Source organism: Spea bombifrons, chromosome 3 (genome assembly GCF_027358695.1).
Source record: "Spea bombifrons isolate aSpeBom1 chromosome 3, aSpeBom1.2.pri, whole genome shotgun sequence".
Taxonomy (NCBI): domain Eukaryota; kingdom Metazoa; phylum Chordata; class Amphibia; order Anura; family Pelobatidae; genus Spea; species Spea bombifrons.
The window spans coordinates 80,423,153-80,441,017 of record NC_071089.1 but is presented as its reverse complement, the minus strand read 5'-3'; the positions used below and the strand labels follow the sequence as shown (position 1 = coordinate 80,441,017).

Genomic DNA, 17,865 nt, shown 5'->3' with positions numbered 1-17,865 from the left:
CTTTCGGGTCAGCTGCTTTAACTAAATCTAGATTTTCCTTTTGGAACATTTTATGGAATCCCTCTGTTGTGCTAAATCTTGTATGGAACATAAAAAGTAAATTAAAAAAAAACACATAACTTAATTATGGAGGCCTTTAAGACACCCCAGCTATCAGGATTCACATTATATATCACACACGCATGAAAATAATGCATGCTTGCTTATTTAGGTTTTCTACCTGCACTACCTGGCATAGACAGGCAATTACTGCTACTTCAGATGCTAAAAAAACCAGCTATGTCTGTACTTCAATAGAGCTAATCCTGAGAATGTACATGTATTTCCATACACACACTGAAACAAGCTATCATGGGCACTCTACAGGTTTATGGTACACAGAAACATAGAATTTGATGACAGATAAGAACAATTCGGACCACCCATTTTTCCTGATTTAATGACTCTGACCATAATCTTTCCTTGGTCTTAGATTCAGGATAACTTTATGCTTATGCAAACCATTCACCATCTTATCCCTGGTACAGAAACATTTTGACCCCAGATGCCTTGGTACATGAATCACAGCTAGTAGCCATACCTCACCACCTACCAGTTCAATTAACACCCACATCTCATCTATAACAAATACCGAGGGACCCACAGCTCTAGAATCAGCAGTGACTACAGTATTAAGTATTTGTAGAAAAATAGTGGCAATGTACGACCAATGCCCTGACCATCTGATTTTATTAAATCTTTGAATGCCAGTAGGGGAGGCGATACACAATCTTGTGCGTGGAAAGGTAGCATTGTGTGTGTATGTATGCCTAAGTAACGTCTAATGTGTGTGTGTGTGTGTGCATATGTGTGTGTGTGTGTGTGTGTGTTGTTGTTAGATTGCATGTGAATAACAAGTGCAAACCCTGCATTGGAGGTATAGATCAAATGAAACCCACATGGAAAAAGAGATCACTGTAGGTGACATATGTAAGTATGAGACATAACATAAACATTGTGCTAGCGAAAGTGCTAGCAAATGTACCGTATTTGCTCGATTATAAGACAACCCTGATTATAAGACGAACTCTAAAAATGTGAATATTAATTTAGAAAAAAAAGAAACGCCTGAATATAAGACTTCCCTATAAGAAAAAAAGTTTTATTATTAAAAAAGCAGAGCTTCTGTGAAGTACTGTAGGTGGATAGATGCTTTCACATATTTGAAGACCCTCAAGGCTTATGGCCACCTTGATCAGCTGCTAATGACATCAGCTGCTAATGATTCTGTAATTATTCATTACCAGACATGCAGAAGTGTTTTCTTGTGTAAAAGAATTGGCACTTTGCATTTATTTGATCCATAAAGCAGCCCCTCTTGAATACTGATTGCACAGTAGGCACAGTGGCATGCTAAGAGACATTCTGATCCAAAACAGGATACATTCATTTGGGTTAATTCACTGAAAGTCGAGCAAATGCAAATTGGTGATTGAGGCTGGTTTACAGTAGCACATGCTTGGCAAAATATACAGCTTTCTGTTTGGACTTTAATTTGACTTGCATCAGCTCCACGGCAGCTCAGTCCAAACAAGAGCAATGTGGAGATTTATTCACCCCTGAGTTGTTGCTTGTGAATTGAAGATTTGAGGGTCAACAACACTTACATCAACTCAAAAGAAGTTTCAATGTTAATCCATGGGAGATGAGTGATACTTTGTCAGTAGAGTACACCCTTTAACTTGACTTTTACTTAGTTGGCTAATTGAGAGGGTGCCCTTTCACACGGCTTGCAGGGGGACCAACACTACTGACAGCTTTGGTCCCCTGTTTGCTACACATTACTTTTACTATAGGTTACCATGTAGCTCAGATCGCTCTGGGTGTTTAATGGTGATTTATGGACAAAACCTGCAAGGTTGGAGATGTGTGCAGAGTGCTATCACACTTCACTGGTCTTGTGCATGCAGTGCTACCAGATGGCCTTGGATCTCCATGCGCAGTGTTATTGTTCAACAGGACACTTTTTTGTATGATGTCATGAATCCAGATTTAAAATCTTGTTTTACCAGTAACAAAGACATTTACATTCCCCCATTCAAGTGTGTCCTAATTGGATTTTGAAAAATTCACAAAAAGTATATATATATATATATATATATATATATATATATATATATATATATATATAGTAAATATGAAAACAAGAATGTGATACTGTTTTTTTTTTTACATTATTGTCAATACAACCCAGGAAACCCTATGTCCCATAGTCATTATATTTTTTTAATAACATAATTAAATATGCTAAATTCCATTATTAAACTATATAGGTTGTACTAAGTAAAAAACACAATTATATTGCATTATTATATTTATCTACGTTCTATCTGAAAGGACCACAATTATGTTGGCAAATAGGTTTAAGTTACTTCTAGAGTTGAAATGCTGGTCAGATAGGTCTACTACAGTAAAAAGGTAAAAAAATAATAATAATTCAGCTAAACATAAGCAGTGTGACCAGCTCTTTTTTTCTAAATTCAGCCCTGTCCTTTTGGTGACTAGTGGCTTCCGGCTTGGGCACTGAGGTCCATACAGGCAATTAAATCCCAGATCTCTGATTCAGGAGAGACAACAGCACATCCAAACATCCTCTCCAGAGAAAAGCTGTTCTGGAGAGACAAAACAGATATGTATATTTTACAAAAAATATATTTTTTTAAATGTGTAAATTCATGTGTACTGTTAAATATATGGAAAGCAATTATGGAATAAAAAGATTTAAGCTGCACATGTCCTTGGGCAGGGACAAAAAGTACAATGGATTAACAACAAGGTTTAGACAATCTGCACGTGGGCATACAGCGGCAAGAAAATGTAAACTAACCCTTTTAATAATTGCCTGTTTTTTGCATTAATTGCTCATAAAATGTTATCTGATCTACATCTAAGTCACAAGTATAGACAGACACAATGTGCTTAAGCTCATAGCCCACAAACAATGATAATCTTTCATGTCTTTATTGAAAAGAATCACAGTGCTGGTGGAAAAAGTAAATGAGCCCTTGGATTTAATAAATAGCCTCAAACAAACTCATCTGGTAGATGCGGATCAGTCCTGCGCAATTTCAGGAGCAATTTTTGGCTTATAGAACTGCTTAATCTCAGTCATATTCTCAGGATGTCTGGTGCGAACCGCTGTCTTTAGGTCATTCCACAGCATGTCTAATGGGTTAAGGACTGGCCCTCTCCGAAAGGCAGAATTTCTGTGATTTACTTTGATGTTTAGGGTGTTTGTCCTACGGCATCACCCAACTTCTACTGAGCTTCAGCTGCCGGACAGCCATCCTGACATTATCTGGTATGATACCTTGATAAACTTGGGAATTCATTGTCCCTCATTGATGGCAAGGTGTCCAGGGCCCGAGGCAGCAAAGCAACCCCAAATCATAATGCTCCATCAGTCCACAAAACATTTCTCCATTGTGGAGCATCAAGGTGCACTTTGGCAAACTTTTATTTTGGAGAGTAGCAGTTCCTCGGTGGTGTCCTGCCATGGACTCCATTCCTGTTAAACAGATATTTTAACGATCCTTTAGCTGTTACTCAAGGGTTTTTAACCTGATTGAGCATTCTGCATTGTGCCCTTGAAGTCATCTTGGCTGGGCACCCACTTCTAGGGAGAGTAGCCGCAGTACTAAAACTGTGCACTGATGAATATGTAAACTCTTTGAGATTACTGTGTAACCCTTTCCAGCTTTATGCAAATCAATAATTCTTGATTGCAGGTCTTCTGAAATGTATTTTATGTGAGGAGCGGTTCACATCACTAGCTATAAAACACCTCCAATCCTAGTTAATTGATTGGACTCCAGGTTTGCTAACTACTGACTCCAATTAGCTTTTGTGGAAGTGATTAGCCGAGGGGTTCACATACTTTTTCCAACCCACACTGTGAATATTTGAATGATGTATTTAATATGGGCAAGGAAATACAATAACTTGTGAGGTATTAGTTAAAGCAGATTTTGTTTGTTTATTATTGTAGCTTAGGTGAAGATCATGTCATATTTTAAGACACAGTTATACATAAATGCTGGTAATTCCAAAGTTATTTTTTTTCTTGCCACTGTATATGTTTGAATCTTTTGAGTCTACTGTCAATTTTTTTTTGAATTGGCTAAAAATGTAGGTTCTATACAAGGCGTTTCAAATAATCTTTTACTAGCTTTTGGGAAAGCATATGGGAACACAAATCTATGTCCTTGTTAAATGGACAGTTTAGTGAATACTTTAATATGCATTCTATGACAAAAATAAAGCATTTACCTGACCTTGACGTTGCAGGCCCGCTGCAGCGGCTGGCCTCCTTCTCCATGGTTTGACTTTTTTGCCACTTGAAGCCCTTGGCATCACTTTCCACACAGGATACATTCTTAACAGGGGTCTGACTGGAGCTATGTATGTCACGTTCATGGCGTTTAGCTGAGGGGTATGGAAAGGGGCAAATGCAACTGGGGGATTCTGGAGACCACCGTGTTGGCTAGAGTCCAGTGAACATTTACGTAGGATTGTAGGCTTCTTCAGCTTGTGTGTCACTTTATAAATCTATATCACCTTTATAACCATCATAATCAAGTTGTATTTCATAGGAGGAACAATATAATTTTTTTTTTGCATGATTACTCTTCTCCATTAAGCTAACTGACACAAGAGGAAATAGCCCAATTATTTTAAATCAACCCCCCCCCGTTACACTATTCATAAACAGAAAACCATGATTTTAATACGTGAATTGATGCTTCAAAGGTGACAAAGCTTTTTTTGCAAACCATGCATCATTAACCAGATAAGAGAGACAATGGAATTTTGTCTTCACAGAATAGCTTTAAATAAACACGCCATCTCCCTCTCTTGTAAAACGCACGTCGTAGTCCATTTTGTGCATTCCCTTTTTTCTACTGTACTATTAGCTTATTATTTGGGTACGCTTCCTATGCTTGTACTGTATTTCATGACAGCTATGCTGGTAAGCTCCCATTTAAATGAACTTACATCTCTTCTGTTGTTAATTGGACGTCTCCAGTCCACCTGGAATTGTTAAAGTGCATTGCAAACATGGTTTGAATTCAGAATAGCATTCTTCTCAGACATGCCCATATTGGCCACCAAACATGGGGAAAATATTGTTTACAGGCCTGTTATAACGTGGTAAAACTTTTGTGGTTTGCAGTGTGAAACAGACAACATTGATTGCGTGCAGTGTTACCAGGCGATATTGATTGTGTACAGTGATATCAGCTGTTACTGATGGTGTTTGCAAACATTAATGATGGCTTTATGAGCAGGTTTATCTGATCCCTCTGAAAGTTAGCAAACAGCATTACCAGCTATATCTGCTGCTTCCTTAGCATTGATATTCCGCAATAGACAACATAACTGATTTTTTATCAGTAGTAGAATTACCATGCATTAGGAAATAATCTCTCATCCAGATACTGCTAAACATGGAGACATAAAGATTTACTTTGCCCAAATTGTATTTGTTTGCTCCTTGTCTCCGATTCTTATTCCTACACTTTCCCATCTAACAGCTCCGATTTAGCAATGTTTAACCTGGTTTGGTAAAGCCTCTAGTGCTAGACACGTGGGTCTATTCATGCACAGGAAATAATGTGGGGAATTGTTTCCCCATTTGTTACAGATCGTGTGATGTGTGGGGTCTATGAGTAACTCAAGTTGTCCCAAGGAAAATATAGGTTTTACTGGTGTAAGCTGTATAGAAGGTTACCATTACAATATTATAATATCGAACATTGACTTGATGTCCCAAAAATAACGTGTCCGGGCTACTGGCACATGGATGGATTTATATGTTATATATCTTATGCTGTGTGGATTCAGATTGAGGAGAACCTGGAATGTGAGAATTTCCATTTTAATATGATGAGCACTTATTAAATGGCCTAATTAACAGGTGGAAGGGTACACCTGCACTTCACAGTGGCTATGGAGGCTTTTGCACCTGTATTTTATTTGAAATCTGTTTATAAGCTCTTGAAATACCAGGTAATGAAAACATTAATTTATAAGACTCTGTACCATTTACTCATCTCTTGCTGTCACAGTTACACGTTTTGGGTTTATTCACTAAAAGGTGAGCTTTGTTTTAGCTCATTGACTTCACTTTACATTATGAAGACCCAACCCAAGTTAGCTTCTGCTGCAGGAAGGGTTTGGCTGGCACTGGTAAATGAGCAACATTTCTACAAAGTATAACCCTTTAACAATGGACTATACATGTTATGGGGCTACACTAAGCCCAACATAGAGCAGAGCCTCCAGCTGCATTACTTTAAGAAGCGGAGCACTGTGACATCTATGGAGGCTGTGTCGAGCCAGCAAAGTCTCCATAGCGAAAATAGGCCGGTCGACGAGATCAAAGATCTCCCTTGTAACTGGCCCAATGTGCAGCGGGACACAAGAAGGTTATATTATACATTGTTTTATTCCAGGGGAGTTCTGCCTAGTCAGTCTAGGCCAAGATACATCACAGTATATAAGGCCTGCTCTACCCTTCATGCCAGAGAGATTTACTAGTGTTGGCCCTAGCACTAAAGAATCGGGAATTGAGAGAGCTAAAACCCCTGTAAACTCTCCTGGCAACCCTCCTTTTAGTGAATAAACCCCCTTGTCTCTTAAATACTTATTATTTTGTCTAATTAGTTTGTCGAATTGTCTCTCAACCTTTTTTGCTTCCTAGTTCTCATTGCCATCCTTCCCTGACTCTCAATTATCACTCTCCCCCTCTGTCTTGGTCTCACATCCATTTCCTAGTCCCTTTACTGCAATTCATTTTGCTAGTTACCTCCTCCTATTCACCTTATCTCTCCCACGCGCTCTCTTTTTTATTTCCTTACCCCACCACCACCACACTCCCTCTTTGCCCACCCTATACTTTTCTTCTTTCTTTATACCTGCAATTTTCTAATTCTGCATTTGTCTTGAAAATAGCTTTCCTCCCCTACACTGAGCTATTTACAGCTCCCACTTAAGTCTGTTGTATGCTCTCTGTTTTTCTCTCCACAAGCTCTATGTATAATTCACAGAAATTAATGAAAAGTAGTACTCTTACTGTAACAACTGAAAATATGGATTTTGGGGGTAAGCAGCGGTTAACATTTCGGTCTGGTACAATTAACTTTACCAAGTTATTGTATGGAACAATTTGTCCTTTTGCGCCGTCATTGTCCATGTATCAAGAGCAACAGGTGTGGATTTAATGACTGGAACAAAGGGGCAGTTTCCCCATCTTGGTAACGCTGAAAAAATATCCTTGTGATAGATTGTTTATCGTTCTAAGCAGTTGGTGCAAGCAGGGCTGTTGACAGGCCAGCCATTATGAGTAAAAATTAAACAATGATTTATGAACAGTATCCATTTGGGTTTTATATGTTTTTATTTCCCATCAAAGCACCATTTTGGTGCCACATAATATTCCACAGACGTGTATATGACATAGCATTGCGTGTGCCACAACATGCTTCACTGTACCCATGATGTGATAAGTGCACTGGCATAGCACCAAAACGAATGCTTTAGGCAGTGCGAAAATACCAAAGCAGTAAATTGTGTAGTGGAAAAATTCGGATATAAAGTGTAAATTCAGCGCAGTTCATTTAGAATCAACTGGGCAGAAAAGAGCCATATAATTCCATGTATAATGAATACTTGGAAAGGAAACAGTTAGATATAAAAATAGGTTCTTTTCTGCCTAGCTGATTTTAAATGAAGTGCTGCTTCGTGGCCATAGTAAATTTTATGCTAGAAGGAACCGGCACATTATTTGCCTTGCTATATATTATATTTTGGGTTTAAGAGGATTGCGAGGAGGATGTTATAAAAAGGGTGGGAAGGGCAGAGTGTGAAAAACTTAAGGAGGCCCTGGCTCCTAAAATTCTTACTGCTGGCTTTTTCTTCTGTGTACTTTATATAGAAAAAAATAATAAACAATGTCAAGGGGGGGTGAGAGGGAGCAAAAAAAAAAAATTGGATATAATATTGGGTTGACATAGTCTACGTATAGATATAGATAGATATTCCGTAATGGAAGGAAAGTGTTTGTTTTCTTTCGTACCTGGGAACTCTCTGGGTTTGATCCGGAGTCTCCGGATGAAGCATTGCTTGCTTTCTTTTTGCTCTGGGAAGGGGAGTGGCATTTGGCCACGGCCCCTCCCCATCCACACCCACTACCTACTTGCCTTCATCTCTCTTATAAGAAAACCTGGGCTAGCCCTGCCACCCAGAAGAGGGGCAGCTACAGGTGGCCCACACTGGGAAGGTCCCAGGTATGGTTGTTACCGTTAGTTTTAGGTTCTTGATTTCTTATGTATGAATATTTGTACAGATATTTCTCACCTCTGCTCCCATTTATTTTGTGTTATATTGTTTTTATGTCAAAGAGATAGTTCTTTTGTGTTCTTAACATTCTTGTCAACTGCAAGTTTCCTCAACTTGAAGTACTGTCAAGGCCATGGAGTAGAAAAACACACTTTCCAGTGTTCAATGGCAATATTTTTGAAAAAGACCCGTAGGATGCTATCTGCGTAATAGTTGTCTCTCTGATCTGTCACTATGCATGATGGACATGAGACTGCAACTTACAACACAAATGATCCACAGAAGCTTACAGTGCATCACAAATATCACCGACAGTAATGCACATACCAAACTATACATATTAGATTATTCTTTCCTGTCCTAACCAAGGGTTATAGTTACCTCTACGTGTCCTCAGTAATCACTGCATCTCCCCACAGTGGAAGCTCTGCGTGTGGAGTGGCGTGAGGGGAGGTGCATTTACCATCAGAAAAGGCCGTCTATTGTACGAAGGTTTAATCTGCGAATTCCGACGGAAAGCCAGGAGTTCCTGGAGGTGACCAGTCTTCCATTCCTATAACACAAGGCTTCTGCTCCTGCCTGTTTAGCTTTGCAAGTTTGTATTCCCCTTATGTAACCCTCTACATCAGTAATGTCCAGCTCCAACCATCAAGGTTCTCAAATCCAGCAAGTTTTCAGCATGTTGCATAAAACTTTGCTAGTTGACCTCCTGGGTTAACTGTTGGATTACATGCTATATTAGAGAATTCCCAAAAACTTTGGCTTTGATTTCCACCCTTGAGGACAGATCTGGACAACACTGTTCTACATGAAAGGGATGCAGAGTATAATGTTCTGCAAATATTGTTAGTTATAAATTCTATCCTGAGGCTATTTCCTAACTGTACTAATGAACCCAGCCTAAGTAAAGTGAAAATGTCACACATTATTATGCAACTCCTTTTAAATATTCATAGGGCTCTCTCGCTTGATCTGAAGAAGTAACTTGAATTACAACACAACGCAATGCTGAAAGTGCCTTGTCCATTGTTTACCCTATTGGTGACTGAACCTTTTTCAGGCTCTGTGCGCCTGGATTTTATTCTTTACAGATTGCATTTTTCAACAGAGATACTTAACTTTAAAGGGAAATTAAAGTCATCAAATTAAGGGCATACATGAATAAAAGAAGGTTACCCGGTTTCAGGATGCATGTGAAGGTTTGAGTTTCTCTATAATATTTTATCATACAATCTGCCTTTCCTAATCATGAAGACAAAAAGTTAAATATAGCCTTTTGGATAGGTTTCTCAGATATAACAGGTCACAGATATTTTCTAGCTATGTACAAAATTGAGAATTTCCTAGGAATTATGGCATGCCAGTGCCATTGGTGCACGTTAAAGGGACTGGATCTCTGTTGGTGCACAAATGACAGAGGCATCTTGATGGACATGGCTTCCCTTTGCAGTTGGAGCCAATTTGGTTTTAGCAAGAACTTTAGGTTGGCCTTTTCATGTGGTATGTCCCTGCTATGCCCAAAGAATGCCCTAGCCTCCTTGCATGAATATGCTTTCCAGCTCTTTGCTTCATTTCTGCCTGCTCAAACCCCTTCCTATTGAGGGATAACTTTAACAAGGATGCAATGAATTTTCCCACATCCAATGCTTTACCCAAATACTCAACCTTGGAGGTTATGTATGTTCATAGCTCTGCTTTTTCACATTACGCGAGAATTTCTTTTAGTACATAACCCCAGTCCATACATCTCAGGAAAAGGTTGTGGGTGGCCCATAGTACATACAATGAAAACACGATGATTTAATATAGTAGAAAATGTATATATATATTATAAGATACAGTATGTATGTTTGTAGTTAGATATAACATGCAATGGATATAAATGAAAATTTCAGGTGTGCTTTTACTTAAACCTAAATTCCTTGGTTTATACTTTATGTTTTTAAGCACTGCTTGAAATGAAATGGCGTGTTACAAGTGTCAGTATTAAACATATTTTCATCTTTCTTATGCTCCATTCCTTTCTTTCTCTCCCCCATATTTACTTTTCTTCCTCTTACCCACCTGATGTTTTCTACGTCAGTATCCCGGGAGATTTTCTCCATGATGAGGTTTCCATAGAAATTTACCTTGTTGATGCTGGATCGCAAAGAAAAGATGGGGGAGGGTGAAGCAGTGCTGGACTAGGTAGTAGAGGGTATCGGTTGATGATAGGAAAGCGCAGTAGACTTTACATATCCTCCTTTGTCCCCAGCAGAGCATACACAGCCCGCAGCCTCCTTGTGTCTCCCCTACGTAGCCGTGAAGAGCGATGTTTGTGGTTATTTCTCACGCTGGGAAGAATCCTATGTGTTTAGGCTGAAGCTGTTGAGGGCATTTCCAGCAGCAGCACAATACTTAAGCATCAAAAGCCCGCATGTACAGCAGGTCATGTGTGAAGGAAAAGAGGTGCTTTATTGAACACAAAAAATGGCATTTCTGGCTATCAGTTTCCAAAAGTGGCATTTCACTTTCAAGACAGAAATTGGTGAAAAAATAAAACCCTTCCTGGCTGGAAAAACACATTTGCATCATCATACATGATGAAATAAATGAAAATTAGTATAGGGTTCTAAGGTGGGTAAACTCCTTACTCTACAACCCTCATTCCCATAGTAAGGCATACATAGAAACCATCAAAGCGTCACCATAAATATAGCCATTTCTCAGCACATAAAGGTTTAAACCAAAATCTAATTTATTAACAAATGTTACTTATTCCATTACGCAATCCAACATTCCAGACAATTTAACTGCTGTTGTCAATGGTTACAGGCAAAGCAAAACTCTAGAAATCATGAGACCTTTTGTTGAAATATTATATTACACAATTTCTTTAATAATCAAATGAGATGAATTTGAAACAGTTAATTAAAATGATAGTTCAGGAAGAAAGGCATTTATAAGTCATTGAATCAAATATTGGTATTTGTTTGATATTTAATACACATTTTGCTTTTTCACAAGTTTGTAAAGTTTTTTTTTTCTTGGCAAAATGCAAAACAAATATGTGGCACTTACCCCACACCAGCTGCACAAGAAAAAAGTGTATACGCATAAAAGTGTCGATTCACACAGTGCAAATCAGCAGAGAATACTTGAGACAATTCATAACCATAAATAGTATATCATGATGATGCTATTATAGTGCTGTACATTGATGCACTCATATATCTATAGAGATAAGCAGGCTCGTCAAAATAATGGGGTTTTCTTATTCGTCCCCCATGGCTGGCACTCAAAGGCATATAAATAACAGAAATCACCAGACATAATCTTCAACAAATTTGTTATGTATAAAATAGCTTACAGTTTAGTTGTTAGCGTCCTACACCAACAAGCAAAGACTTAGGCATAGAAATCCAAAATATACAAAGATCCCAGCAATAAAAGAAAGAAGCAGAACATGTCTAAATTATCATCGGCGCACATTTAAATAAGTTGCAAATAATGAATTTAAAGAATATGGAAATAATGAATTTATGTAGCTTTTTTATACCCAATATTAAAAAATAATGTGGACAATTTATATCAGTGTGACAAAAACTAATAATTATATTTGTATATTTCAAAATACCGGTATATATTAATATAAAAGCGCATATATATATATATATATATATATATATATTCATGTCTCTCTGATATATTTTGTTTGCAGTCCTGTTAATCATATATTCACCATCCATGATTTTTTGTGTATCAAGTGTCTGCTGCTTGGCTGTTCTGATATCTGCCACCTTCAGCACAGACATCCATACTACAGCTTTTTGTATGTTATATGACCTTAGAATGCTAAATGTAGGGGTATATAGTCATAGTGCTCAACCTCAGTTTGTGATTCATAACAAGAAGGAGTAATAATATGGATATTTCTGCTGATGGAAACACAGAACTCTGATCCATCACACTATGGATTATCTGGAAAGAGATCCATTAATTCTCCAAATGTACCACCTACAGGAGACTACCATCACAGTGAAAAGCTGCAGGTAAAGTCGTTTCTGTGTGCATAAGGGGTTCTGTGCCCTCTTATAGCGAATCCCTATGTTAATTCACAGGTCACACAGTCCCAAGTGCAAGTTTAAGGAACTCCCTGTCCATTGTATCCTCTATAACTAGTGTGCTTCTCGTGCATAAAGGTCTCCATTTAATGTCCACGCAACAAATTGCTTTCTTTGTAGATTTTTATATCATTCAAATCTTGGTTGGGCTTTTTGTTCAATGTACGTATTTTCTGTGAATCAGAATGTCGTTAGATGTTCCACGAAGTGTGTGCTGGAACGGCTGTTCTGGCGGTGGAAATCTTTTGGGGTGCTCATTTATGGATGGGGCTATGTCAATTCTACCCTCTGTTGTAGTGACTCCATATGTTTGTGGTAGTCAGACCTGTGTGAGAACTGAGAAGAAACAAGAAAGTAAAGACACAAGAAACTCCATGGTGTGTTAAGTAAAAGGGGAAAATGTGAAAGTTAAAATAGTTTGGTCATAGCTGTTTACACCAACCTGTCTCTGTCACTGTGTCACCCTACATGATCATACCTGCCTCTCATACCCCCTTTTGTGTTTGTCACTGAGTCACCCTGTAGCATTATAACTCAATGTCTTAATTCCCTTATGTCTTTGTTACTGTGCCTCCCTGAAGGATCACTTGGCTGTCACAGCTCTCTTGTGTCTCTGTCACTACGGTGTGGCATGATACGGTATTGCTTTTGTGTACACTGTTCATTATTGCATACTACCGGCACAACTGCCGTCTAATCACCTGTTTGTTTTTTTTGTGATAGTTAAATGTTGAAGACGCAGGTGAGATGTTGCCCAAGTCTCGACGAGCACTCACCATCCATGAGATCACGGCCCTTGCTCGCTCCTCTCTGCATGGTGAGGACATTCACAATCACACATGCATTGATAAACACAATTGCATAACCTAATGTGAAAACATATACACAATTGTTACAAAAATATACAAAGTTTAGATGTTTCCTGTTGTTTCTTACTAGAATACTAGTTACTGGTCCTCTAAAGTATCTCCAAGCCGCTACATTAACCACTTTCCAGCCTGTGCCCATTCCAGTTTCCTGTAGTTCTCTTCTGAGGTTTGACTTCTGATATTTACTCAGAATCTTGGACGCATTATAATAATCCTACTGTGTCTTTGTCTCTGACTTTCACTTGGATTCAGGCTCTAAGAAAGGAGGCCTTCGCTCAAGTCACAAAACCCCTGTAAAAACACGTGTGTATGTACAAACATAAAGCTGCGTAATGTAGGAACATAATTTACATCAAAATACAATAACATATTTGACATGAAGCCCTTCAGATATTAAGCCCTTCAGATGCTAATGTTATGATTACACTAATCAAGTCATGTGTATCTCCCATATCTTCTTTCCATCTTGAAGGAATCTCACAGGTGGTGAAAGACCATGTGACCAAACCTACAGCAATGGCTCAAGGTAGAGTGGCTCACCTGATCGAGTGGAAGGGTTGGAGCAAACCCAGTGATTCTCCTGCTGCACTGGAAACACATTTCAGCTCATACTCCCACCTCAGTGAGGGTGAGCAGGAGGCCAGGTTTGCTGCAGGTGAGGCAGAAGTAAGGGAAAAGTGAAAAAGATGAAACCGTCTAAAACTCACTCTCCATACCTGCTTCACGCTGCTATTTTTTTGCTCTCTTATATAATGCCGTTTGAGCTGACTTTTTTAACCTTATTTAAACCTGTGTGGTTTAGCTGTTCTCTTATTATCGTTGTGTTTTTGAGCTTGCTCCTTATTATGTCGATGCTATGCTATCATCCTCGCTAGTCCATGTGCCTTATCCTCTCACTGCCATTCTTGGTTTCTCCATATATCTCTACATAGCTTTTGCTGTTTCTCTCTTTCTGTTGGTATTATGAAACATAAACAGGCAATCCTTCAACCATTAACCAACAGTAAAAATAAATAAGTTCTGGGCAAGGCATTGGTGGTATGAAGAGGGACATACATGTGAAGGAGATCAGCATTTAGAGCAGCCCCCTTTCCTCCCACTACACCCCTAAAATATTGGTGCTTCATTGGAACTTTGGCCCTCTTTCTTTGAGCCGTTCCCAGTTTTTGTAGCTCCTTTTTCTACTGCCCCCTGTCTTTTCCCATCCTTTCTCTCAAAGGCTTACTTGCTTTGCTTACTTATCTAATCAACTTATCTAATGTTTATTGTGTTTTACGGCTTTTCTGCTTTTATTGTTTTTGCATTGTGCTTGTTTCAGATCAATTGCTTTTGTATTTCCCGTGGCAGTATTTTGCTGTCATCAATATTGTTGTTAACTGTTCCATCCCCATGTTCTGTATCACTCTCTCTCTCTCTTTCTACAGGAGTAGCTGAGCAGTTTGCTATAGCAGAAGCAAAACTTCGAGCCTGGTCATCAGTTGAGGGTGAAGATTCCACCGACGATTCGTATGATGAAGACCTGCTTCCACCTGTGGAACACACACAGCCCTCTGGTTAGTACAAGGTTAATGTGATATATATACATATATATATATATATATATATATATATATATATATATATATATATATATATATATATGCGACCCTGTATCATACCATGGCTGGTTATGGGCACACAGAAAAAAATTAAGCTCTGGAACAAATGTGTGATCTGCCTGTTATCATGTGACAGGATTTACCATGGGGCAAATATGAAAATAACCAGACCAATCAATTCAATTCCAGTCCAGCCCTATGTCAAACTGTGCATATAGTTTAGTGATATCCTGAGTGAGTCATGAAATCATGGACAATGTGAATTTAATGAATGTGTTGTGAAATTGATTGTGGAAAGCAATATAAAGATGGACCCTGGGGAAATAATAATGGCTGGGGAGTAACCCAATAGTGCAGCTGATTAGCGATTAAAGAATGAAGGGCACTGGAAAAACTAGTAAGGCCAAGGAAGGAAAGAGTATCGAGCCACATAGGGTTAAAAAGACACTGGAATTAAAGAGATGAAGGAGTCTGTCGATGGTGAAGGAGACTTCAGTTTTGAACAGACAAATATGTAAACATGAAAATCTTGAAATGCTGGTGAACATTACCTCCAGATTGTGTAAGAATGATAAGTATAAAATATAAATTACTGGTGAAATAACAAGGGTCCAAATAGGTTAAACTGATAGTCATAATGCCACTGAGCTCCAAATATCGAAATAGCTACCTATAGGGTTGCCAAGCATCATGGGAACTGTAGTTCAGCAACACTTTGTTAACTACCCCAGCTTTAGAATGGTTTTATGCTGTATTCACCAAAATGTTTGGTCCACTCCAGGTTTAGGCACCAACATTGCTCATGATGGACATTTACTGGGTTCTGTGGTGGACCTTTACAACCCTTGCCATGGACACTGGTGTCCTTGTAGGGACGCTTTGCCTATCCCTGGTCCACTCTAATTATGTTATTTATCCATGTGTCTCTGCTACCATTGTTTTCCCGAACTTCTTAATATTAACTTTTAACTTCTCAAATTTCTTAATATCTTCTTAATAACCTTTTTTTCAAATTTTAATCCCACGACAACTGACGTGCCAGACACATTATGGAAAATCATACAGTTGGCAGCAATTGACTGGCATTTTAAATGACCATGGGGTGTCTTGTTTTAAAAAATGTATGATTTAGTGGGGTAAACTGAATTGGCCGGGTTCAAAGATGTCCCAAATATAGGACATGGGCACAGACTGACCAGATGTTGAAATTACAAAAAAAATACACACCTCGCAAAGGTTCTGTGGCCTTTTACCTCCCAAATAACCTGACACTGTACACAGGAAATGTTGCTGAACACATATTGGGGTGTTGTTTGACAGTAACATATACCAGGAGCGGTAAATTCACACCAAAGGTAGAATGCGCATGGAAAAAAAAGCACACAAAAAATACTACGGCAAACTTTGACAAAGGCTGGGGGTAAAATGTGTGTATGGAAAGAGTTAAAATACCAGCATCTGCAATACCCTGGGATTTCTAAAACATATAAATTTGATGGGGGTAAATTGCAGTGGTTGGCTTTAAGGATGTCCCAAATAGGACATGGGGCAGTATGGCCATATTTGAGAAAATAGCAATATGCTACTTGTACTTATTGCCTTATAACATGCAAAAAAAAGCAAAAAAAATTATTACAATCTATTTAGCATGGTTTTTGTAGATGAGTAAAAAGTCATTTTTTCAACATAGTTTGTACTTTTTTATAGTAAATTATATGATCAAAATAATTGTATGTAAAGAAAAAATCTATAACGTGTTCGGGTACCGTGAATGAGAAAGAAGGAAACGACAGCTACACATGAGCACCACCATTGTCACGAAGGGGTTAAATATTGAACCTTTTTACTTCAATTACATTGACATTATTGAAGCAGTGCCTGCATCCATCTCAGACAAACTAGGGAGTACATGTAGCGTAGGCAGAAAAATCTCAGGTTTAAATTACCAGGTCGCATACGCTGATGTTTCCATAGTAACCATATGGGACTTAGCCAAAACTGAACATTTGGATAGCGTGCATTTCTATATATATATACACTTGATTGATAACTTGGTTGAAAAGCACATCTGTTCAGACTAAAAAAGTAATTTAAGAATGTATAACTTTTTCTTCATTATAGCATTTACTTTTTAAAGTTCACAAAACGTACCATAATTTAGTGAAATGATGACATATCTTAAGCAGGGCCAGACTGGCGATGACAGAGCAGCACTACCACTTTAAGGCTAGCTTTGCTTTTATGCTTACTGGATTGGGTCAATTTGTGGCTTTGTTGGCTAGTGGCCCCTTTGGGCCAGATGGCCAATCCAGGCCATCATCCTGCCCTTAAGTAACAATGACTTCCACAATCCATTAAACGTGGTGTCCTTACATGGACCCATTGCCTAGACTATATAGAATGTAAAATCAAATTGATTGTGGGGAATTGGATGTTAACACTTACAGAACTTTGGGAGGCTCCTGTGTATACATTAGTGAATGTCCTCACCATGTAAATTTTGAGAAACTAATCCAATCAGTCTTTGGCAAAAGTGATTTATTGAACCAGAAGCAAATGAAAACCTTAACACAACACAAAGGAGGTATAGAGTACCACCAGTTTTAAACATTCTGCTCTAGAAGAGCCTGTAAAAAAACAATTATTTGGCCAAAAAAACCCAAAGCTTTTGGGACCTTAGTATTTTTTCTTCAGATGATTCCATCTGAAAACATTATTGTTTTGTAGTTCTTTTGAAATCTGATATATATCAGTGGGATTATTCTCAACTAAGAATTCCAAACACTTTTTACTCCACAATATTGTTTTAACCTTCTAATCAAGTTAAATGAATTTGCACAGTTTTAACACAATTGATGTTAGAGCACACATCTGCAACCTTGGGTTTCTAAATGCCTGGTAGCTCTGTGGTTACCG

The 17,865-nt window shown here is 38.3% G+C and overlaps 1 protein-coding gene across 1 annotated transcript in view; it reads left to right on the top strand.

Annotated features, from left to right (window-relative positions):
* Positions 1–17,865, top strand: part of FAM131A (family with sequence similarity 131 member A) — a 37,424-nt gene that overhangs the window by 15,863 nt on the left and 3,696 nt on the right. Inside the window, exons 2-4 of the mRNA XM_053459389.1 lie at positions 13,206–13,299; positions 13,824–14,006; positions 14,776–14,904. Of these exons, the coding sequence (XP_053315364.1) occupies positions 13,230–13,299; positions 13,824–14,006; positions 14,776–14,904 (382 nt within the window). The 5' untranslated portion in view covers positions 13,206–13,229. The remainder of the gene's footprint in view (positions 1–13,205; positions 13,300–13,823; positions 14,007–14,775; positions 14,905–17,865) is intronic.